The sequence below is a fragment of the Brachyhypopomus gauderio genome, chromosome 2 (assembly GCF_052324685.1).
Source record: "Brachyhypopomus gauderio isolate BG-103 chromosome 2, BGAUD_0.2, whole genome shotgun sequence".
Taxonomy (NCBI): domain Eukaryota; kingdom Metazoa; phylum Chordata; class Actinopteri; order Gymnotiformes; family Hypopomidae; genus Brachyhypopomus; species Brachyhypopomus gauderio.
Genome location: NC_135212.1, coordinates 21,147,298 through 21,172,098, shown reverse-complemented (window position 1 = coordinate 21,172,098; position 24,801 = coordinate 21,147,298). Strand labels below are relative to the sequence as shown.

Genomic DNA, 24,801 nt, shown 5'->3' with positions numbered 1-24,801 from the left:
AGGTAGATGCTGGTACGCATCTAGATCTGTTGTAGCGTTTGTACTGGAACAAAGAGCTTCGACTGGCGCGGGCGGTGTGGGATCTGTAGCTCTGGTATCTATTAAACGTGCCGCTGCGACACTAACCGTCAATCGACGTTCTCTCGCTCGGCTGCGGTTCCTTGTTGCTGTGCAGGTCCGGAGTCGCAGGCGCGTGGTGGATCCGCAGCGAGGCGCCACGTGCGCGTCTGTTTGTGGCGCGCGACGTTAAGCGGGTTGAAGGTGCCGGTGGCGTCCTGCAGGGGTCGCTGTTGTGCGCCGAACGGACGGGGGGAGCCCACCGCTCCTCCAACACTTCTCCTCTGTTCTTCTCCGCAGTGTTTGCTCAGGGTTTGCGGGAGCGGAGCTGCTTTGTCGTGGCCGCCCGAGTCCACGTCTGACCCCGGCTGCGTGTCCTCTCCCTCCCCGAGGGTGAGATCTGCCCGACCCGGTTGTGTTTTGCTCGTAGGACCTGGTTCTTTTGGATTTATTCATGTCAGTGTTCAAACATGCAGCCGCCGCCGAGAAAGGTAAGATCTCCCCTCCTCTAGATATTATAAGGCACCAACTCACTGTGTTTATCCTCCGTCGTTGATTAACGTTGTTTGTAACGTGCTGCCGGAGTTGTAACCAAGTTAATCGTGTAGGTTCCGTGGGCTGAAAGTGTTACAGGGTGATTGTAACTGTCCTGGTAAGTTCTGATCATGTTTATCATCATGATGGCCCATCGCTACCCTCATGCAATCCACGTTATCACCCCCCAGGAAAAGCATCTAATCGGGGTGTTTACTGAGGAATGTCTCCATCTAACCGTTACGGGTGACCGGCGTCGCCGTGTACCGTTACGGCGGTAGAACCGAACCTCAATTCGGGCTGCACGTTGTGATCTGCGTCCACGGTGTTTTTGACCTGTGGCTTTTTACGTTGTACCCAGCGAACCACTGCTGGACCAGCCGTGTGTGTGTGAGGCTTATTTTAACACCTTCTGCTCTTAACCGTGTTAACAACATCGTTTAGAAGATTTGCCCGCTTAAAAAGGTTTATTAGGACGTCTAGCCAACGGTGATACTGTAGAATAGAGTGTTAGTGTAGAATAAAGTGATACTGTAGAAATACTGTAGAATAAAGTGTTGGTGTAGAATAAAGTGATACTGTAGAAATACTGTAGAATAAAGTGTTGGTGTAGAATAAAGTGATAGTGTAGAAATACTGTAGAATAAAGTGTTGGTGTAGAATAAAGTGTTGGTGTAGAATAAAGTGTTGGTGTAGAATAAAGTGTTTGTGTAGAATAAAGTGATACTGTAGAAATACTGTAGAATAAAGTGTTGGTGTAGAATAAAGTGTTGGTGTAGAAATACTGTAGAATAAAGTGTTGGTGTAGAATAAAGTGATACTGTAGAAATAATGTAGAATAAAGTGTTGGTGTAGAATAAAGTGATGGTGTAGTCACGGAGCCTCAGTTTAAGAGACACTGACCTTTCGCTGCTGCTTTGTCTGGTGGATAAATCTACGCTACGCTGTCTTATCGTGCAGTGAAATGCTTCTTGGGTTTGACACCATTATTTATGTTGCCAAATGGGTTCATAACGCAAATGTGAGGGCTCGGTGCCTAAGACTGCCTTTCAGTTTAGTCACACGGGAGGCCGAGGTTTACGGGTTTATGAGGTTTACGGGTTTATGTGGGGTTTAATTCCTCCCACGGGACAACAGAAGATCTTTGATGTATTTGATGTATTGTCTGAATGATGAACACGACCATCTCTTTGGTGGTGAACGGAACCAGACGGAAACGTGGATTTACTCTATCCGCTCCTGCACGACACCGCAGGCGGTCCGGTCCACAGCTCCACGCCGTTATCAGCATGCAGCATTTCTAGCAAAGCACGAATATGTAGTGGAAAAACCCACAAAAGGGTTTGAATGTCTAGTGTAGACTGCTTCATGCATCCTGCCTGATCTTCTGGTCGTGTGTGTAGGGCTCGGATTGCCAGGTGCCTCCATCTAACCTTATCTAACCTTTAGGGAATCGTTACAGAACCAATTAAGCAGCTTTACTTCTTTGGCAAGCGCAGTGGTTCCGTGGTAATTAAGAGCGGCTCCCCAGGTATGAGCAGGCCTGCTCGGGCACGTCGGCGCGGTCCCACCGGGTCCCGTGGAGCCACAGAACACGTACGGTCGTCCTGGCATCACGGATCAAGACCGGAAAGCCTCGTCAGCAGGGACTGGTGTTACTGGCCGTGCTGGTGAGGTGTCGGACTGGCTGTTGGCATTGACCTTGTAATTCGATTCGCAAGGGCCCAATGCGATGATCGATTATTGCGATAATCGAATCCTAATGACAACGGGGATATTGCCCAGATCTACTGGTGTTGGCTGGAACATGTGTGTGTAAATGAAGGACACAAGTACGTTTTAGTTTGTCCGCATGGCAGCACCTCGTTGTCAACGTTGGCTGAAATTGTTCTCTGAGAAAGGATCAGACAATTCATTAAGTTCCACCTCCACCTGCTCCACCTTTCAGATGCACCTGCTGCCTTCCAGAACCTCCACATTGAGCTGTAATGACGGGGTTCCAGTGTGCGGACCGGGCCAAGGCACATTTGTTACTGCAGAGGACCTTTTAATATTTAGTTCATTTTAATGTTTTTCATTTTTATGCACTTTTAACAACAGTTTCCCACCACCCAGAATAATAAATCCCCTCTGGACTTTGTTGTGTCCTACTTGGAATTAATTATCAACACAGCCAAGGTGTAGAGCGGGCGGTTTCTCAGTGGTGGTCATTATCGTGTGTTTCTCAGCTAACTCAGCTTCAACACCACCCTGCCTATCTGGAAGGTTGAGTGGTAGGGCGTTGGTTGTGAATGTGGGGTTAGGGCTTGCAGTTTGCTCCGGTGTGTCGTACCCCGCGGGTGGAGAACAGAAACGCAGGGCGTGCTTTAATTACATTCTGATAAAGAAGGCTTGGCGTCTTGGTCTTTGACTTCAAAGAGACTATCAAGGGGGCGGACATGTCGCATATCTCACACACATAGCGTGGTGCTTGTCAGTGTTTGTTTGCGTGTTGTGGTGGTGTTGATTTGTGTGTCAGAAAATTCTAGGAGAATAATTGGCTCATGAGGGAGTGTGCATGTGAATGGGCATGTGGGTGTATGCACATGCGTTTGTGCGTGTGCACAAGTGCGCCAGAGAGAATGTGTGAACTGTGTGTATGGATACAGGTGCCTCCTCTGATACTAATGAAGCCCTGTCCTTACCTGTCTTAATGTATGTGTGTGTGTGTGTGTGTGTGTGTGTGTGTGTGTGTGTGTGTGTGCGCACAGGTAAAAGTCACACAGGAGCTGAAGACCACTCACACCGAGCAGCTCACCAGACTACACCTTAAACACCAAACTGAATGTGATTTACTGGAAGACATGAGGTAAACCCTTAAGCAGCCACCCCTGCGCGCGCACACGCACACACACGCACACTTTAACACTTACACAATTGCTCATGATGCAAGTTCTTCAGAACATACAGTTTCACCATCACTCATAAGAGGAAGAGTGGACTGCAAGAGAGGAGAGAGAAGGAGAGAATAGGGGAGAGGAGAGAGAAGGAGAGGAGAGGAGAGGAGAGAGAAGGAGAGAATAGGGGAGAGGAGAGAGAAGGAGAGGAGAGGAGAGAGAAGGAGAGGAGAGGAGAGAGAAGGAGAGAATAGGGGAGAGGAGAGAGAAGGAGAGGAGAGAGAAGGAGAGGAGAGAGAAGGAGAGAATAGGGGAGAGGAGAGAGAAGGAGAGGAGAGGAGAGAGAAGGAGAGGAGAGGGGAGAGAGGAGAGAGAAGGAGAGGAGAGGGGAAGAGAGAAGGAGAGAATAGGGGAGAGGAGAGAGAAGGAGAGGAGAGGAGAGAGAAGGAGAGAATAGGGGAGAGGAGAGAGAAGGAGAGGAGAGGAGAGAGAATGAGAGAATAGGGGAGAGGAGAGAGAAGGAGAGAATAGGGGAGAGGAGAGAGAAGGAGAGGAGAGGAGAGAGAATGAGAGAATAGGGGAGAGGAGAGAGAAGGAGAGAATAGGGGAGAGGAGAGAGAAGGAGAGGAGAGGAGAGAGAAGGAGAGGAGAGAGAAGGAGAGGAGAGGAGAGAGGGGAGAGGAGAGGGGAGGAGAGGAGAGAGAAGGAGAGGAGAGGAGAGAGGGGAGAGGAGAGGGGAGGAGAGGAGAGAGAAGGAGAGGAGAGGAGAGAGAAGGAGAGGAGACAGAAAGAGAGAAGGAGAGGAGAGAGAAGGAGAGGAGAGGAGAGAGGAGACAGAAAGAGAGAAGGAGAGGAGAGAGAAGGAGAGGAGAGGAGAGAGGAGAGAGGAGGAGAGGAGAGAGAAGGAGAGGAGAGGAGAGAGAAGGAGAGGAGAGAGAGGAGGAGAGAGAAGGAGAGAATAGGGGAGAGGAGAGAGAAGGAGAGGAGAGGGGAGAGGAGAGCAGCGGCGGTGGCAGTGGCCAATTCCCATTTTTTGGAAGAACACCCAGATCACAGGACTCGGGGATGTTGCGAAGGCATTTCCTTTGTGCTTCCGGCTCGAGCCTCAAATGTTCTCACAACTCAGAGTCCGAGCTGGAAGTTGGCACCGCGCTCCATGAACACGGTTCCTCCTTGTCCCTAGTTAGTCCCACCTCGCTGTGGTTTTGTTGGGCCCAGCACCCCCCTCTACGAGGAAACGGAGCATGTTCCAGGAAATGGAGCGGGGGCTCTGCAGAGGCAGGAGACAGCACATGTGCGCACACACAAGTGTTTCTGGGAGACGTAGTTGACTTTGTCACACCCACACAAGGGAGTTATGGAAGGAAATTGCTGTGCCATCAGTATACACTGTGTGTGTGTGTGTGTGTGTGTGTGTGTGTGTGTGTGTGTGTGTGTGTGTGTGTGTGTGTATTTGTGTTTTTGTGTGTATGGTTTCACAATGACTGCATCAAGGAGCTGCAAGGATAATTCCGTTTTTGGTTGTAACCTCACACACACACACACACTGTGTCTCTCTCGTAACTGCTGTCTGGCGTTTTGGTGCGCTGTGGTTCCCGTGTGGGTCTCCGTTAGCCTTGTTAGCATGCACCTTCGGCAGCCCCTCCCCCTCTTCCCGCCGTGATCCTCACAGCTGCGTTTCACTCATTAACCCCTGATTAGTCCCTCTCTCTCATCACATCACAGCTGAACACAAGCTGTGGGATCTCGCCCACGCTTCCCAATCATCTTCCTTGGAATGGCGGTAAACAAAAACAACAAAAAAAAGCGACATGCGGCCTACTTCTGAGTGTTTGCTAATTCCCGTCACTAGCATGGCTGTTTTTTGAACGGTAACGTCGGCCTTCATAGGTGAAGACGCACGTCGAGCGCCTCCAGCGGACTAAACCGATCATCACTGAGGCGGCCCAAGTGATGTAATGGGTGTTGTTATCTTCAGGAACCGTCTTTGTAGCGGCCCACAGCTTGCAGAGAGGTGAAAGCGTAGCACGTGGGTAATGACGCACTCCTGTGCTGTTGTTTCTCACAACAGGGCGCCATCTCGGGGAGGGTCACCCTCCCTGTGCCAGCATCCCCCAAGTTCTGTGGAATGAGAGAGAGAGAGAGAGAGAGAATGGCGATAAGAAGGCAGAGGAGACAGGCTAATTCTACTAGTCAGCTAAACATCCACAGTCTTGCCTAATCTGCAATTCCTTTTTTTTTTCTTTTTTTTAAATAAACTCCCGCTGGTGACGTTTAATCTGGTTTCCACCCCGTTAAGTCCCAGCCTCTAGCTACACGTCTCTCAGAGCCTTGAAGACTTGCCTCAACGCGGTTGTGTGGAGGTCTTCAGCACAGCTGAACGTTCGGTGCTCCACGCAGCTGACCCAGCCGTTCGGTGTCCTGTGCCCCTCCAGTCAGGTGTGTGGGAGCTGCCCGGCTTTGCACTCCAGCGCCCCTGGGTTTTGAGCTTGAGACTTTAAAAGGCACGAGTCTGTCTAGGGCTGCTTCCTGGTTCTCCGTCATGTACGCAGATTTAATGTTCTGCTCGGGGGTGGGGAGGGTGGGGGTGGAGGGGGTGTATGGGTTGGTTTCACATGCCCCGATGTCTCACGTCGGACTCATTACTGGGAGAATGAAGAGCGTCTCATCAATGTCAGGCGCTTTCTTTCTGCCTGGCTCTCTTTCATATGCACACTGTCATTCCGTTTTTTCTCTCTGTCTCTCTCTCTCTCTCTCTCTCTCTCTCTCTCTCTCTCTCCCTCTCTCTCTCTCTCACGCGCGCACACACACACGCACCCAGTCGATCGTGTTGCCTAAATTGATCTCTTGGCAGCGTTGATGAGACTGCAGTGATCTAATCCCGTGTTCCTTGTTCTGATCCTCCTCCGCTCCTCATTGGTCCGCTGCTGCTGATGTCATCCCTCGACAAAATGTGATCAGAGCTGTTATTACTTCCACGCTTTAGCACTCTCACACACTCTGAAATAGACACGCCCCCTCTGAAATAGACACTCTCCCACACGCATAGCCACATCCTCAATACAAGTTTGTGCTGTTACATGTTTGCTTCCTGTTGCGTGCGTGCGTGTGTGTGTGTGTGTGTGTGTGTGTGTGTGTGTGTATATATATATATATAATATATATGTGTGTGTGTGTGTGTGTGTGTGTGTGTCCTTAGTTGAGGGAATGTTTGCTTTCGTGTTTTGTTTTCTGGTGATGGGCAGCTCAGTGAACTCAAGGGCTGAAGTTTAGACTCTCACTCAGATCAACCGATACTGTCAGCAGGAAGAAGCAGGAGAGCACAAGGCATTGTGGGAAATAGTTTTTCACTCCAGAGAGACCTCTGTGCCTTCAGTATGTTGAAAGAGAGTGTTGTTATTCCAGAAACTGCAGGACAGGGGAGAGATGCAGGGAAAAAAAGAACACGGAGGCAAGAAGAAAGTGTCGTTTTAAAGGGCCGTCTTCGTGCTGTTTGTGTGAGAGAATAATTCATTCCAGCAAATGCCTTAGTGGAATCTGGCTTGAATTACTAACTCGCACTTCATGGCGTGTGTGAACAGTGTCTGTGTGTGTGTCTGTGTGTGTCTGTGTGTGTCTGTGTGTGTGTGAGGGAATGTGTGCACGCATGTGTCTCTGTTCTTTGGCACCGAGTGCCACATGGCTTAAGTGTCCACTTGACCTTTGTGTGTTTGGGGTCAGCCAGGGTCATTTTGTGCTGCCTGACGTCTCTGTGTGGCCAACGCTTCAGTAAAGGAGTGGCTCCGAAAAGCCCGACTGATGGAACATCCTGATCCAGTCCTGACCAGTGCAAATCTCCAGTAGAACCATTACAAGGCTACTGTTGGCCTCCAGTCATATGTGGTGTCCTAGAGCCTTTCATTAAAACTCTCTTGAGTATTATGGTATGGCTGTTGAAATCTCCAGCTTTGATGGATTCTGCGTAGGAGAATCGCCATATTCATGTAAGCAGTACGTGTAAATGGATCGACAGATACAAGAACTTATCATGTCCAAAAATCTCAAACTGGTTGAGCTGTGATGCTTTGTTTTTTTTTTTGTTTGAGCTGAAGCAGAGGTTCTTGAGAACACACACACACACACACACACACACACACACACACACACAGAAGGTACTCTATACCTTGCAGTTCTCACTAATGTAATGGAGCATCTCTGCACTGTCGCCAGGGACTCTCCGTCACATCTGATGGGAGCTCAGCGGTCCTTTGTAAGGCGCTGACCACATCTCTAGGTTCTTCTCTATGTGCGTCTGTGCCTGCTGGGCCACTCTGGACCCCCCATCGTGCTGAGACAGGAGCAGAGCACTTCCTCATTTAGGAACCAGACCCATCAGGCCAGTGTAACAGGACACGGAGAGGCTCGTTACACGGAGGCTACTGCTGTACTACAGACACATGAGGTCTGTGTCTGGGTGTTTGTGTCTGGGTGTTTGGGTGTATGTGTTAGGGTGTGTGTGTGTATATGTGCATCTAGACCATGTCTACAGAATAAGTGTCGAGCTCTTCTGCGGTGGTGGGCACTGGCATCAGTGAGGCAGGAGGAGAGAAGTTTCTCTTCCTGTTCTTCTGTTCACATCCAGATGAAGGCATGCTCCCTCTGTCTCACTGCCAGCCTCTATACAGCCTTACCACACACACACACACACACACACACACACACACACACACACACACACACACACACACACACACACACACACACACACACACACTCACACTAGGAACTCGCATGCACAGATCTGCTCAACCAGTACATAGTTCTTGAACAACAGATTCTTGATCAGAACAAGTGCGGCTTGATTTGGTGACATTGCAGCACAACTGCAGTGACGGCGCCTTCTGGTGGTGTGTGGGGGAAGTGCAGACCAAGGGCTCAGCCCGGGTGACCACACACTCCTCTCTGCTAGCACCCTGTTACGTGTGAAATTACATCACCATCACTCGCCTTCACGCCTGCTGCTTCATTTACCCTCCCTCCATCCCTCCATCCCTCCATCCCTCCATCTGGGCAACCCCCCCCCCCCCCCCAAACCGGGGGTGTACATCTCTCTCTAGGCCTGTTCCCTATCTCTGTATACCACAAAGTGTGCAGCATGTTGTTGTTGTGAAGAAGCTCTTGTTGCCTGGGCATCTCTCCACCCCCCACGTCCCCGTGTGTGTGTGTGTGTGTGTGTGGGGGGGGGGGGGGGCTCTGTAGTAGCAGGCAGGCAAACTCCACATGGCGGGTGGCTGTTTCAGCGCGGCCATCTCTGTTTAATCCGGGTTCATTCACTATTCATTTACACACACACACTCCACTATCAAAGCTGGAGAACAGGACTGCATCGTTCTATTCGACTGTGCACACACAGGTACACACACACACACACACACACACAGAGTATTGTGGCATCATTCTCTCACGTAGGAACATTGGAATGTTTTATGTAACAGAACATCTGTTAGTCTAGGAGACTATCGTCATAGGACACTATCGTCACAGGAGACTGTCGCCGTTGTTACGTGCATACAGCAGTCACAGAAATGCAACACCTGTTATTCAGGCTGATAATGATTCAGGCATCTTGTTGTGTTGCTTCCAGGACTTTTGATTTATTCAGCTGTTTTCACATCACTGCTGTTAGAATGGCTTGGTGTACATGGTGAGTTTAAAGCAGGTGGCACTGACCTGTAGGCAGGTGTGTGTGTGTGTGTGTGTGTGTGTGTGTGTGTGTGTGTGTGTGTGTGTGTGTGTGTGTGTGTGTGTGTGTGTGCGCGTGCGCGCATTGAATAGGCTTTACAGGGAAGGGTCAGAAAAGGCAATGATGATCTGACCTCTGACTGGCCCTGACCTTTCCTCGGTTCCCTACACATTCCCATCCTCACAATTATCGCATCCAAACGTGTCTGCAAACACACCGTGTTGCACTTGATATGGGGTGTAATGGTTTCCATAGTTACAGAACCCATCCCCCTTCCCCCCAGCCCCAGTCAGGCACCCTAATGGCGGCGTTATCCCGGGAGTGCAGAGGTGTGAGGGCTAGCTGAGCCCTGCTGCTCTGTGTAATTACACATACCAGGCCCGCTGTAATTATTGACTTAAAGTGTTGTCGTACCCTTCCAGACGACATCCCGCAAAATGCCTCCCGCCTCAGCGTCGCCTTCTATCTTATTCTCTCTTAAGTCTCTCCCCCCCCCCTCTCTCTCCCTCTCTCACGCTCTCTCTCTCTCTCCCTCTCTCACGCTCCCTCTCTCTCCTTCTCTCCCTCTCTCATTGTGTTCTGTAATCACTGGCTTCTGAAATGTTTCTTTCTCACAGACACACCCACCGTACCAACCCCCTTTATGGGAAGAGGTGCTGCTGCTTTTAGCTGTGCATGCGCATGCATGTGTGTATGTGGACACCTTCCGGTCCAGGCACAAAGAGTCCTAGCAGGGGTCCTGAGATGGACTTAACCTCTGGCCACTTGACTTTTGACCTGTGTTTGTGGTGTTTCCTGTGCAAAAATTTGTGTCAGGGAGTGGAATGTGGAAGTCGAACGGCTCTCGCTCTCCCTCTCTCTCTTTCTCCCACTCACACACACACACACACACACACACACACATTTTCTTTGCAGTGAATCTCCAGCAACAGCCCTCACACCTGCGTTCTGGTCCTGACGGGTTCTTTTTCAGCAGACCCCATCGCTGTCCTTCCATTACAGATCTCACTGGGGTCTCCACACCCAACCTGGCCCTGCGCCCATACCACACGCCCACCCGTCTCCGCCAGCTCCCCCACACACACGCCCTCTTCACCCACTGGCTGTTTCAGAGAAGTGGGCGTATCTAAATGGGGCCACTCCCACAAGCAGTGGTGATTGAGATGGGGCAGAAAATGAGATTTCACCTTTCCTTGAACAAGCACTCTTTGTTCCGCTTTTCGAGATGTGAGTCAGTGGTTACATCTGTTTGACAGGATCGTGGGGGTGTGTGTGTGGGTGGGTGTGTGTGTGGGTGTGGGTGGGTGTGCGCGTGCGTACTATTCACTTTTCTGTTTGCATCTGTTATGTGGTACCACACTGAATCACACACAGAAGAACTTCTTTTCTTCTTCTGCAGTTTTTTGCATTCAGACTATATCCAAAGCGCAAAGCCATCCACTGTATGTGTTAACCGTGCATGTGTGTTCGGCCAGTCCACCAGCTTCACGCTGCAGTTTCTCATCCACAGACTCTAACATCCACCCAAACCTCCTTTCTCCTGTCTTCTCCCAGTCCTTCATCTCGAACAGGTTCTTCCGTGTCCCTGGACGGTCCCTCGGCATTCCAAAGTCCTCTTTTCCCTGGCTGAGGCGTAGCTGCCCCCCCCACCCCCCACCCCCCAGATCACCTTTACATTTAGGAGGGAGATGAGCTATGCAGAGGGTGAGAAGTAGAGGAGACAAGATGTCTGTGCTTCTAGATTCTAGAACGGAGCCATGTACAAGCTGTGGTGTCCTGGAGGTCTGGGGCTCCTCACCAACAGGTCTCATGGACATGGACTGCTTGGGGAAGTTCTGCAGGGTTCACCGTGGGGTCGGCAGGGGTCACCGTGGGGTCTGCAGGGGTCACCGTGGGGTCGGCCCTGGTCCACCAGCTCTTCTCTTGTTTTTGCAGCAGTCTGCTTTGGCAGACATGATGAAGTACTTGTGGAAACACCACCTGTGGTGCTGGGGTGCGAGAGTCCTGGTCTCAGCGAGACACGCAGAGGTGACGCGGCGTGAGATTCTGTAGGGAGGGAACATGGCCGTCCACAGGGGACATTCGCTTATGAATATGAATCATGGCGTGTTGCTTAATGAGAACTTTTGTCTGTTTGTTTTAACAGGACATACAGCCAGAAGAAGGCAGCTTTGGAAAGGGACTATTCGCAGGTAAGATCTGTGTGTGTGTGTGTGTGTGTGTGTGTGTGTGTGTGTGTGTGTGTGTGTGTGTGTGTGTGTGTGTGTGTGTGTGCGTGTGTGTGTGTGCGTGTGTGTGCGTGAACCACGGGTAGTTTTGTAGATTTACGGCTCTATCCCCTTCACGCTGCACCTTCCATGAGGAAGCCCAACATCCCTTCGCTGCGCTGGCGTTCTTCACCGTGATAACAGAATCCTGTATCCGTTGTTTCACTTCTACTCCATCTCTGCTTGTACTTTAATCCCAGAGGTGCTTTGAAAACGCAGCACCACCATGATTTCGTGCCCTACATTAAAACGCCCCGCACAACAGCTTTTAGCGACACACGACTAATCAGTGCAACAGATCCTGCCAGTTTCACACAGATGTGAAGATTAATCAAGAATGGATCAATAATGGCTAATTAAGAAAACCTCGAGCAGACACTTCCACCCTGTCAGAGCGTCTGTGGGCCAACTTGGGTGTGAGGAACAGAGGAGGCGGAGACAGAGAGAAGGGTGGAGCTTTTTGCTTATTGATCTGCTCCGTCATTGGCTCATGCGTCTTCGTGCTGTGTTTCGTCTAGCCTCTGTTTTGGCGACGTTAACACCTGTAGTCAGTTGGTCCTCTTGTGTCTTAAGACCCTCACCCTTCTCCACAGCGCCTCCTGTGTTTGGGAGGAGCATTTGCTGAAGAGTGATGGCTGATTTGAACCCACTGTGTGTGGTGAAGACATCTCCAGTCCTTTACTGGGAACCTGCGACTGGACCTGAGGAACTAATGCACGTGTGTGTGCGTGTGTGTGTGTGTGCGCGCGTGCGTGTGTGTGTGCGCACTCAAGCATGCACTGTGTTGCGTCTGGTGCCCTGTAAAGACTGTGTGATGCTCTTGGCTGTCAGAGTACTCGGGGCTCCTGTCACAACAGCCACACCGGGACACACACACACATGCTCTGTTTTTGAGACGTGTGTGATGCTACCGTGCACATGTAGAGTTACATATAATGTAACTGCTATGTGGGCTCAACAATCCAGTAAACACACACACACACACACACACACACACACACACACACACACACACACACACACTTTAAACACAGAACAATCAGTTGGAAGCTCAGTGCAGATGACAGTTTGGTGGATTTGAGGGCTAATTAAACTCATTCTGTTTGCTGCTCTCTTCGTTAAAAAGCATCGCTAACTCCTAAAACCTAAATCACGGATCTGTTATTTATTTGGGAGGATATAAGATGCTTGACGCTTTGACGTGGGGCGACCGGCTCTGAGCACCCGACCCTACCCGCAGAGAGGGGCCAGAGCCCGGCCCATCACTCCGACAGCTTCTGCAGCCAATCAGCGTGAGAGAACAGGTGAAAGGAGGCGGGACTTGCACTCCCCAGGCTGAGGTGGTTGCCATAGTGATTCCAGGGCTAGGCAGTGCTAAGCCGGCCTTGACCGGAGTAGGAGCCACAGAGGATGGACGGAGCAGTGTCTGTGCTTGGGCCTTAGCTCACACACACACACACACACACACACACACACACACACACACACACACACACACACACACGCACACACGCACGCAGGCCTACAGCACTGCACAGCTGTCCACACAAATAAACATTGTTTTCCAGGCCGGCCCTGTCGAACAGAGCAACTTTTGTTTTGGAAAGGGTTGGGGCCTGAGGGGAAGGCGGGCCCTCCCGTGGCCTCAGCTGAGCTCTCATTGGCTCCCCGCTGCCAGCCCCACCCCTGTCTGTGTAGCGTGGACATCGCTGGCAAGAAGCACGAGTCTTCTGCTAAGAGAGAGGATCTAGTACCATGGCCCTGAATGAACATTCCTGTGTGTGTGTGTGTGTGTGTGTGTGTGTGTGTGTGTGTGTGTGTGTGTGTGTGTGTGTGTGTGTGTTAATCAAAGACATTATACTGCAGGCTTTTACTAGGTTTATCAGAAACACCAGCTCCAGTGTCACCCTGTGTGAAAATTGTTGCCTAGCAACACGCCTCACCCCTTCTGACACCCGTTGCAACCCCCATTCTGTGTGTGTGTGTGTGTGTGTGTGTGAGCTGCAGCATGATGAAAGTGCTGAACTTCCTTGGTGTGAGTGCTCTGTGCAGCTGAATATTTTACTGCGTACTGCCACTCTGAGAGAGGGAGGAGGAGTGAGGGAGTGAGGGAGGAGAAGCGAGTGACGGAGAGAGGTGGAGGGAGGTGGTAGAACAGTAAGAGGGAGAGGGAGGAGGAGTGAGGGAGTGAGGGAGGAGAAGCGAGTGACGGAGAGAGGTGGAGGGAGGTGGTAGAACAGTAAGAGGGAGAGGGAGGAGGAGTGAGGGAGTGAGGGAGGAGAAGCGAGTGATGGAGAGAGGTGGAGGGAGGTGGTAGAACAGTAAGAGGGAGAGGGAGGAGGAGTGAGGGAGGTGAAGTGAGTGATGGAGGGAGGTGGAGGGAGGTGGTAGAACAGTAAGAGGGAGAGGGAGGAGGAGTGAGGGAGGTGAAGTGAGTGATGGAGGGAGGTGGAGGGAGGTGGTAGAACAGTAAGAGGGAGAGGGAGGAGGAGTGAGGGAGGTGAAGTGAGTGATGGAGGGAGGTGGAGGGAGGTGGTAGAACAGTAAGAGGGAGAGGGTGGAGGAGTGAGGGAGTGAGGGAGGTGAAGCGAGTGATGGAGAGAGGTGGAGGGAGGTGGTAGAACAGTAAGAGGGAGAGGGAGGAGGAGTGAGGGAGTGAGGGAGGAGAAGCGAGTGATGGAGAGAGGTGGAGGGAGGTGGTAGAACAGTAAGAGGGAGAGGGAGGTGGAGTGAGGGAGTGAGGGAGGTGAAGCGAGTGATGGAGAGAGGTGGAGGGAGGTGGTAGAACAGTAAGAGGGAGAGGGAGGTGCTTAGAGGGCGAGGGTGGTGGAGGGGAAACGGATACTCCTGGAGTTCCAGCCCTTACTGCATGTGCGGGACAGCGCCCCCCGCAGAGGGAGGATATGCATGGTCTTACACGCGGTCCCGCCCCGACGCGGTCCCGCCCGGACACGTTGATGAAATAGAGCACAGAGCAGCACACGTTAACCCTGCGTGAAATCCACTGTCTGCTGACCCAAAGGCTGCGAGCTGGAGCTCCGGTGTGGGGCGTGGGGGCGGTGCAGCGTGTGGGGCAGCAGACACCCCTAATCCAGCTGGTTTGCAAAAGGACAGTGTGCATTTGCCATTAGTTCCACTATAACTCAAACTCTGTGCTCTCTGGGCTTGAGTTGGCATGAGGTGTGTGTGTGTGTGTGCGCGCGCGCGTGTTATGTAAGTATTTGGTCTATTCTGACCATGTCCAGACAAGACCTCTTCACCTTTGCCCTTTGCCCCCCCCTCCCCCCGCACTAGAGCCCTAGATGTTCATGTGCACGTGGGAGGACGGTCTGAGGGCCGCTAGCTGCCAGAACGCCTCTTCCTCTTTCTCATGACATCACGGCGCCTGTAAAACGATTGGAAAGATCAATAGCAGACACGCAATCAGTACACACGGTTCAATGGACCGTATTCTCCCCTCTCTCTCTCTTCTCCCCTCTCTCTCTCCTCTCCCCTCTCTCTCTCTCCCTCTCTCTCCCTCCCTCCCTCTCTCTCTCCCTGCCCTTGCTCCACTGATGCCTCACTGATAGTTTTGATCTGGCTTCAGCCCGAGAAGTCTGGGTAACCCCCTCACCCACCCGCGTTCACACCCTGCCACAGAAACAAAGGAGAACAGAAAGCAGTGTGTGTACGACAGCAGAGGCAGCTTGAACACCACCAGCATACTGTGTGTGTTTGCTGTTCGTAAGTGTAAAGGATTTGATTCATCTGTGGATCTGTGAACAGAAAGAGGTGTGTCGCATGCACGTGTGTGACTGGGGGCGGCAGGGTGTTGACCCACGGTATTAAGGCGTCACAGTAATCCTCATCTCTGGTGATGCCAAAAGACTTTATTTTCAGCATTTTATTCTCCTTCAATAAAATGAATACATAAAATAAGCTCTTCCCATACGCCTGTCTCTGTCTGCCCATCTCTGTCTGTCTCTTATTGTCTCCTCTGGTTTCTAGTCCTCCTCAACCAAGCTCATTGATAATTAAATCTCCTTATTGGACAATGTTGCTCAGACTCCTCTGTTTAGAGGGCTGCAGTACCCAGACAGACGACTTCTCCTGTGAGCCCAGTCACAGAGAGGGAGGTTATGGCCACAGTGGGCCAGGAGTTTAAAGATTGAGTTGGTCTGCTGGTGATGGGTTGAGGCCAGGTTTGGTCTAGTTTTGGAGGCCAGGTTGAGGCTGGGTTTGGTCTAGTTTTGGGGGCTAGGTTTGGTCTAGTTTTGTGGGCCAGGTTTGGTCTAGTTTTGGGGGCCAGGTTGAGGCTGGGTTTGGTCTAGTTTTGTGGGTCGGGTTTGGTCTAGTTTTGTGGGTCAGATTTGGTCTAGTTTTGTGGGGTCAGGTTTGGTCTAGTTTTGTGGGTCAGGTTTGGTCTAGTTTTATGGGTCAGGTTTGGTCTAGTTTTGTGGGCCAGGTTGAGGCTGGGTTTTGGTCTAGTTTTGTGGGCCAGGTTTGGTCTAGTTTTGGGGGCCAGGTTGAGGCTGGGTTTGGTCTAGTTTTGTGGGTCAGGTTTGGTCTAGTTTTGGGGGCCAGGTTGAGGCTGGGTATGGTCTAGTTTTGGGGGCCAGGTTTGGTCTAGTTTTGGGGGCCAGTTTGAGGCTGGGTTTGGTCTAGTTTTGTGGGTCAGGTTTGGTCTAGTTTTGGGGGCCAGGTTGAGGCTGGGTTTGGTCTAGTTTTGTGGGTCAGGTTTGGTCTAGTTTTGGGGGCCAGGTTGAGGCTGGGTATGGTCTAGTTTTGGGGGCCAGGTTTGGTCTAGTTTTGGGGGCCAGTTTGAGGCTGGGTTTGGTCTAGTTTTGTGGGTCAGGTTTGGTCTAGTTTTGGGGGCCAGGTTGAGGCTGGGTTTGGTCTAGTTTTGTGGGCCAGGTTTGGTCTAGTTTTGGGGGCCAGGTTGAGGCCAGGTTTGGTTGTTTTCAGGGTCAGGTTTGGTCTAGTTTTGGAGGCCAGGTTGAGGTCAGGTTTGGTCTAGGATGGAGTTGCAGGACATGGAGAGACTTCTGGTTTGCTCCCTGCCATCACAAAGGCAGTGATGGGAACTACGCAAAAATGGCAGTAGTCCGTGTTTAAAAGATAATGTGTGATGAAAATGAATGTGTTAAAAATGAATGTGTTTTAAAACTGTGGTGAAGCAGACAGCACCAGTGCCGTTTCTCACACAGGTGCTGAGACCAAACACACACACACACACCCGCCCCAGTCCCCCGCCCCCAGGCTTGTGTGCCCCCTCCCCTGCTCTCTTTCCTGGGAAAGTCTCGTGGAAAGGGTCTGCATTAGCATAATCGTCTTTAGCGCTTTTGTGGGCGGGCTCTCTGGGAGAGCGGCAGCCGCCACTGGCTGGCTCGGCCACCTGTCCAGAACAAATCAAGTGGCTCTTTGTGGGTCGGCCAGCCCTCTCCCCTCCCGCTTTCCACACTAATGAATAAATTGATTATATATGATTCAGATGGAGAGAAATGTCATTCATCCCCATTAATCATGATAATGCATAATAAGGCACCTAATGGAATTTTAGATTTCCCATAGATGCCATTGAACAGTTACAAATAGTGTTTCTCTGTGGGTTTCTTTGGTGCGTGCGTGTGTGTGTGTGCGGCCTGCACAAGTGCCTGTGTGTGCGGATCTGGGTCCGGATGCGAATATGTGACCTCTGGCTTCGGGCCCTGATGAGCAAGTAGGCTGGCACACAGGTCCTGCTCCTGGTGTGGAGAAGGTTCTGCTCCTGGTGTGGAGAAGGTTCCTCCGAGGCAGAGCACAGGCTGTGGGCAGATCTACTTGGGATGGTTTTATAATCAGCGTCCTCATTTAACTTGATTACAACATCTTTAGCCATACTGCAGTATGGAGCTGCATGAACCCGAGGACTGCACCTCACGCACGTGTGTGTGTGCGTGCGTGTGTGGGTGTGGATGACGTCAGCACCTGGGCGATGTCCAGGCCGTCCGCTGTGACTCAGTCCTGTCTCCTTCCGATGAGTTTGTCCTTCGGCCTTCAGGCGGGGACTGGCAGAAGTGCTGAGAGAGTTGGCGTAGAGGACGTGTCGGCGGCGTAGAGGACGTGTCGGCGGCGTAGGGGACGTGTCGGCGGCGTAGAGGACGTGTAGGTGTAGAGTAGGGCTGAACGATTAATTGCATTTGCGATAATCTCGCGATATTTGAAAACGCAATTCTCTAATCGCACAGGCTGCGATTTAAACTGGTCACGTGACTTGGGAGCGAGCCGAGCCGAGGACGAACGGAGAAAACTCGAGCAGGAGGCAGGGAAGTGGAGAAGTGAAGTTAACACAGCGCACTTTAACTTGTTACACAATGGCTTCAGGCTCGACATGAGCTGACACAACTGAAAGTCTAATACCAAAGAGGGGCAGCACATAAGTTTGAAATTACTTTGGCTTTTAAAAAGATGCTGCTCAACGTCAGGTACTGTGTAAAACGTGCCTTGCTACTGTCGCTACGACGCGAGGTAACACTACAAACCTTCTTCAGCATTTAAAAAACACCACAAAGCCTCGTATGATATTTGTAAGGCTAAAATGCCAACGACCAGTGCTGCGTCTTCAAATACGCCAAAGTGTTTCTCTGCGCTTATACAGCTTTAGTATGCGGTGAGCAGCGAAATACCGTAAAATCACGCATATAGGCGCAATAAGATTTAAAGCACGGATGAATCGCAAAAGCACGGATAGCTTGACTGGTCCAGCAGACAGGGTTCACTGACCGAACCGTTTGAAAGTGTAACTCCTTATGGATGTAATTGGAAGCGGCACGCTGAAATAACTCGGGCAGTAATGGAGTTCATAGTGAAAGACATGATGTCAGTTAATATAGTGAACAAGCCCGGCTTGATGGCTTTGTCAAACACACTGGATATGCGCTACCAAATGCCCTCACGCACATATTTTAGCCAAGTTGCTATACCTGCAGGGCTGCCAACTCTCACGCATTGAGCTTGGACTAAAAAGTCTTGGACTAAAAAGTTACTAGTTCGCTCTGGCGCCAACCACAGGCGATCGATCGCGATATAATAATAATACTTAAATTTAGTCAATTTTATCCCCCCCCATAACAACAAATTACATTCGCCACCCACTCCAGGTTCAAGTCTCACTCCAAGTGATCTTGAAAAGTTGGCAACCCTGTATCTAAGCTGTATAAAAAATGTTGAAACAGAATTTCCTGAAAACTGTGGGAAAAAATCGCGATTTTAAATCGCAATCGCAATTTATAGATAAAAAATTGCAATTAGATTATTTTCCAAAATCGTTCAGCCCTAGTGTAGAGGACATGTCGGCGTAGAGGACGTGTCGGCGTAGAGGACGTGTCGGGACGTGTTGACACGGGTGGAGCGGATTGGGGCGGGGGGAGATAAACAAACACGCAGCCCGACCAATACAGAGGAGAGTGAGTGAATTTCACAGCTGGGCTTGAAGTGCAGTACTAGGAAGGCTGGCTGAAGGAAGGAGAGACTGGTCATCACATGTGTGTGTGTGTGTGTGTGTGTGCGTGCGTGCGTGTGTGTGTGCGTGTGCGTGCATTTGAATCCAGGTAGGAGGCCTGATAATGACCTTTTAAAGATGTATGTGGCCCTTTATGTGGGCGTGGAGCAGGGCGGAGGTGACCCAGGCCAGCCCTCCTCTCTCAGCCTCAGAGGGGACCACACTGGTCCCCAGACGAGCGTCTCACACAGGCTGAGGTTATAAGACCATGAGTATCCAGCATAAAGCTCTCTATGTGTCAGTCGTCTACTGAGCCATAGGAGAACACCACTGCCACATCTATCTCTGCATACCACAGTGGCTGTGCAATATGCTACAGCGCCCGTCCGAGGCCATGATGTGGGGAGTTACTGGGCTGTATTGTACGAACGCTGTGATTCATCATAACGCCCACAGACCACGCATCAGGAATACGGGAGACCGATCACGGCGCCCATTAAGATGTTGTGATTTGTTGATTTTGTGAGCATCAAAGGCACAAACTTCCTGCCCGATCACTTCCTTCACGCCCCTGTTTCTCTCCTTCCTTGTGTTGGCTTATCTTCCTGTTTAGTCTCTCTCCCTCCCCCTCAGTCTGTCTCTCTCTCTCTCTCTCTCCGTCTCGCTCGCTCCCTCCCTCCCTCCCTAGCTTTGTTTACTCTCGTCTTTTCTCTAGTCAGTGCCGTACAAACAGTTGTGCCTGTGTGTGTTCGCCTTCAGCACAGGTCAGATGGCGATAAGGTCTCCACAGAGACCGGCAGTTTGAGGTGAAGCTTGCGGCCATCCGTAAGGGATCTACAGGGAAGGGGTCTGCTACAAACGTGTTTTGGGGTGATGAGTGCAAGAGAATATAGGCCGTGTGTGTGTGTGGTAGAGGTCACACCAAGGGCACAAGTCTCTTGCTCTCTCAACATTTCTCAGCATAAGAGCTCAGAGCTCATGTGTTTTCCAATTGCATTCCCCCCCCCCCTCCTTGGGCACCAGTATAAACACCTGAGTGGTATCCAGCTCCTCATCCATCTCTGTTGTGCCATATTAATCAGAGAGACAGAGTGTAAAATGGCTGCTATCGATTGTCTGACCTGTCTCGCGACAGCTGCCGACAGCGGTGGATCTTTTAATAGTGTTATAATGCGATATATGTCTATTAAAACTCGCTAACGTACTCGCCTCATAGGACAGATCACTTACTGCAGGGTCTGTCTGTTTATTTGTGTATGTGTGTATGTGTGTGTGATGGAGGATACAGGTTTTCATTGCCCTTGGAAAGTGTTGGCTTAAAAAAGTCTAATTCCCACAAGATGAATTCAGTAGTTCTTTAAAATGTAATTCAAACGTAAGTGCATATGCTTTGGGGCCAGCCCTCTAGGTAGTGTGTAGTGGGTTGGGTAATATGCTGGGAATTGTATGCTGGGTAGGTTGCTGGGTGGTGTGGTAGTATGTTGGGTAATATTCTGGGTAGTGTGGTAGTATGCTGGGTAGCATGCTGGGTGTTGTGCACTGTTTGCATGTTTTTCCATCTCTATTGCACTGGGGTCAGTCTAAATACAGGTCAAAGGTCACAGGTTTAAGGGTGCAGGGGGAGAACAAAGCGCCGGTCACTCCCGCACTGTTGCCGGACCTGACCTGTCCGAAAGGGCAAGGGCAGCTGGAAATAAAGGAGATGAATCGGAGACTGGCCCGCCCCCCGGCCCGCCCCGTTCCCACCCACGGGTCGCAAACCCTCTGGGCCAGGCTGACCTGAAACGCCCCTCTCTGCCAGCACCCAGACTTGTGTTCACTTTGTGGGCTGGTTTTCTGGACCACATGTCTGCTCGTCAACTCCCCCGAAAGCCTCCAAATCCCCCGAAACCTTTAGAATCATTTGGGGTCTTTTTTTCTCCAGTCTTTAGAATCATTTGGGGTATTTTTTCTCCGGTCTTTAGAATAATTTGGTATTTCGTAGTGCTGTCCTTTTCTCCCTCAGGTCTCTGTCACCCCTAGCACTCGTTAAAAGAGGAAGATGCCCCACTAGTCATTAAACAAGCACCTCCACTCTCTGGACAGACTGGCCTCAGGTCACTGTCAGACATAAAACCAGGCCGGTCCACACCAGCGCTTCCTTCATGCCTGCGACTCATGTCTGCGTTAGTGTACTCGAAGAACTCGAGAGGAACATTGAGCATATGGCTGCTATGGAACCCCAGGGGTGCCAGTGACCCTCTCGACTGGAGCATTTCCCTTTCAGCCACAGTGGAAATCCATGGATAATGCATGAGAAGATGGTATTCAAAGACGTGTGAGCCCAGTGCTGTAACTGAGCCCCTGCCAGGACAGTGTCCCTCTGGTCCAGAACCCCCCCACCCATTCACATGTCTCCCATATGGTTCTCCCTCTCTCTCCTATCGATTTCCTGCACTCTCTCTCACACTCTCTCTCTTTTCAGTTCCTAGCTTTCTGGGTCTGTCCATGCTGCTCAGCTAACGCCCTTCGGACATGCCCCGCCTTGAGCCTCTCTCTGCCCCGCCTTGAGCCTCTCTCTGCCCCGCCTTGAGCCTCTCTCTGCCCCGCCTTGAGCCTCTCTCTGCCCCGCCTTGAGCCTCTATCTGCCTCGCCTTGAGCCTCTATCTGCCTCGCCTTGAGCCTCTATCTGCCTCGCCTTGAGCCTCTATCTGCCCCGCCTTGCTGTCCTGTCCTGTATTTTATGCACCCCGGATACCATGAGCCACAGAAACTAATCAGGAAACTGTTGTGAAACACGCCCTTCAGCGTTAAGCATGGCATTGGGGTCAAGGGGCACTTACCTTTGACCTCTCCAGTTTTGTTATGAGAATGGAGGGTCACAAAATAACGCTGCATTCACTGTTACCGAGACAATGTCAGCAGACACATCTAAACTGAGACAAAATGCCCATTCCTGCACGTTGGGCCGGCTCTTTGGGTGGGGTTACCGGCTTGGAGGACAAACCCGAACCTGGACATAGCCCCTCCTAGCCCCTCGTCTTCCTCGTCCAGCACTGTGGAGGGCATAGCCAAGAACTTTGTGTCCTGAACCGGTGCTCCCTATCTGGGCTTGATGGACCAGTGCGATGTGCCTGGAACACCACTGCAGGCCACGGTACCCACTCGGGGGCCACGGGATGAGCGTAGGGTCAGCTCCTGCTGCACCCCGGCCTCCACGGAGATGGCCGTTCTGCAGGCGGTCCATCCCTCTGTCCACATCTGAAGCCCAGTCCAGCCGTAACTGGAGCCGCCCGCTCAGGTTTCTCTCAGAACCACGTGTAGTTACAGACTGAACCTTCCTTATTATTGTAAGAAAGGTCTAAACAGCTGATGACCTGTGTATCTCATCCTGAGTACACTGGGCCACCAAGGGGCGCGTGCACACACACACACACACACACACACACACACACACACACACACACACACACACACACACACACACACTTATGGCCAGCAGCTGTGATATGTAGGTCCTTCTTCATTAGTCTGCACAGGAAAGTCTGAGATCCTGTTTTTATCTCATCTAAGCTGATGCTGAATAAGCTCCTGCCTAGCTCCATCTCTCTTTCCGTCTGCTCCTTACTCCATCTCTCTCTCTCTCTCTCTCTCTCTCTCTCACCATCTTCCTCTCCCCCATTCCTCCTCTCTTCCTGCTGACACAGCACAAGCCCATGGCCAAAGTCAATACAGGTGCCATGCGCGTTACACTCCTTATTACCAGCTGTCTCTACGATTGGCTCCTGTCGGATGAGCTGGGCTGTGTGGCGGAACTAGCGGCACGGGAGAGACGCTTGCTCCCACGCCAGGACGAGTGAAATAGAGGGTGGGATCTTTTAAAGGCTGTTACGTGAGGGGGACGTTTTCCTGGAAGGGCGTGTGAGACGGTTCAAGTCCAGAGGTTTAATTTTGCAGGGCCGCTTCTTGATTTCAAGCTTATTTTGTCCTTCTGTCTTCATCGTGCTGCTGGTGGAGAGAAGGTTTGCCCTGAGTCCGCCCTCAGGGGTTAATGCTGAGGTGAAGACCACACAGCTGTGTCCTAGCACCTAATCACAGAGAGAACTAGCTAGCTTCTCTGTCCTGAAGGGCCTGTCAGGAGCTGCTGGAACCTGCAGTGCAGCAACGAGAGGGATTTTCCAACCAAGAACGACACACATACTAAAATGGCGAATTTATGTTGGTACATAATTGTCTTGTCCTAGAAAGAATTATTCAATCCTTTGTTTGTTTGTTTGTTTTATTGGGGGGGGGAGTACATGAAGGGTACATGAATGGAGTGAAAATGCGGTGTAACAACACACACTCATCCATCTTTCTGAGGTAAAAAGCTGTTTGGAAGCCCAAAGTCTTTCCTGCTGCCCCTGCGCATCCGCGTTGTCTCATCACAGATAAAAACTAGGTTTTAACAATCGCCAGAGAAACGTTAGGTCAGCTTTGAAGCAAGATAAAACTCCCAAACACGACCCTTAGAACTGGCGGCCATTTTGACGGATGATTAGCAGTGAACACGAGCACAACGCAGGAATCCGAGGTGTTTGTTGCTCAGGCTCCTCATGAAGTTATGAAACCCGCAGCAGATGCGTCTGCCGGATGCAGAAGGTGTTTTCCGTTAAAGGGCACGAGGCGGGAGGCGATGGCAAGAGCAGGTGGCGTTACCATCGGGTTTCGGTTCTGCCCCTCCCTCCCACCCCATCATTGACCGCTCACAAAAAAGAGGATCTGGTGTGCTGTGTTGGTTTCCTGTTGTACCGGTTCATGGTACTGAGTGGTTCATGGTTCTCCAACACTGGATCCAGCATTAGTTATCGAAATAGTCTATAATAGTTATCATTTTGAAAACAAATTCCATAACTACTTTCCTTGTGTTTGTTTTCTGAAGAGTTGCAAGGACACATTTGTAGATGTCTCAGCTAAGTTAGCCAGAACCTTCTGTAGCCTGTGTTGATTACAGCCAACAGTGGGACTCTGTTCCCGTATGGCCTGCCCATCTCACTGGTTACATGGCAAAGCTCTGCAGTATGAGTGTTTTCAGCACAAGGAGGTTGTGCACACAGGGGTCTGCGTTTGCTTTCGTGCACGCGTGCGTTTGCTCGACGGCGGTCGGGGAGTTGGCGCTGGTTTCAGGCCTGAAAGGCCCAGTCTCTCGCTCCACCCGCCCTAAACACCTCCACCCAGCCTCTGGGCCTCCTCCCACTTCCGCTTCCTGCAGGAGAACGACTTCTTTCTTCTGACTCCGTGCTGCTAAGGGAACCAGAGCTAACGGGGCGCTGTGAGACGGAAGGTGCGTGCGTGTCTGCTGTTAAGCAGGACGCTGTGGTTTCTGACACCAACTACCACGGCACATTTCTAAACACGCGCCGAGACACAAACACACACGGGCCGTAGTTTCAGAGCTTGGGAATCTAGCAGGTGGAGATGACATAACTGTATGGTGCTTCAGCTGTGGTGAATGTGGAGCACAGAGGCCACTGTTCACCCCTGCCCGGCCCCTCCCACCCCCTCAGCACATCAGGGGGCGGGGCTCTGCCTCTCCAATCAGATTTGAAGCCAAGATCCTCATTTGTTTGTGAGATGTGGGAGCTCTGTTCTTCAGTGTTGCATTAGAACATTTGGCCATGTGGGACTAGGTACTTACACACACACACACACACACACACACACACACACACACACACACACACACACACACACACACACACACACACACACACACACACACAGACCTCTGTGACCACTGCAAACAGGGTTTAGAATTAAGAATGGTATGTGTTAGGTGACTTGTGTCTGTATGCACATGTGTTTGGTTGTTAGTTTGTGTGTGTGTGTGTGTGTGTGTGTGCGTGTGTGCGTGCGTGCCCTCGCCCT

The 24,801-nt window shown here is 51.2% G+C and overlaps 1 protein-coding gene across 2 annotated transcripts in view; it reads left to right on the top strand.

The window, feature by feature from the left end:
• The first annotated feature begins 307 nt into the window (after positions 1 to 307).
• Positions 308 to 24,801, top strand: part of fchsd2 (FCH and double SH3 domains 2) — a 49,948-nt gene continuing 25,454 nt past the window's right edge. The window contains exons 1-3 of one of the 2 annotated variants that reach the window (XM_076990826.1): positions 308 to 548; positions 3,342 to 3,439; positions 11,336 to 11,381. In XM_076990826.1, the coding sequence (XP_076846941.1) occupies positions 528 to 548; positions 3,342 to 3,439; positions 11,336 to 11,381 (165 nt within the window). In that variant the 5' untranslated portion in view covers positions 308 to 527. The remainder of the gene's footprint in view (positions 549 to 3,341; positions 3,440 to 11,335; positions 11,382 to 24,801) is intronic. The other variant, XM_076990825.1, reaches the window with a different exon arrangement.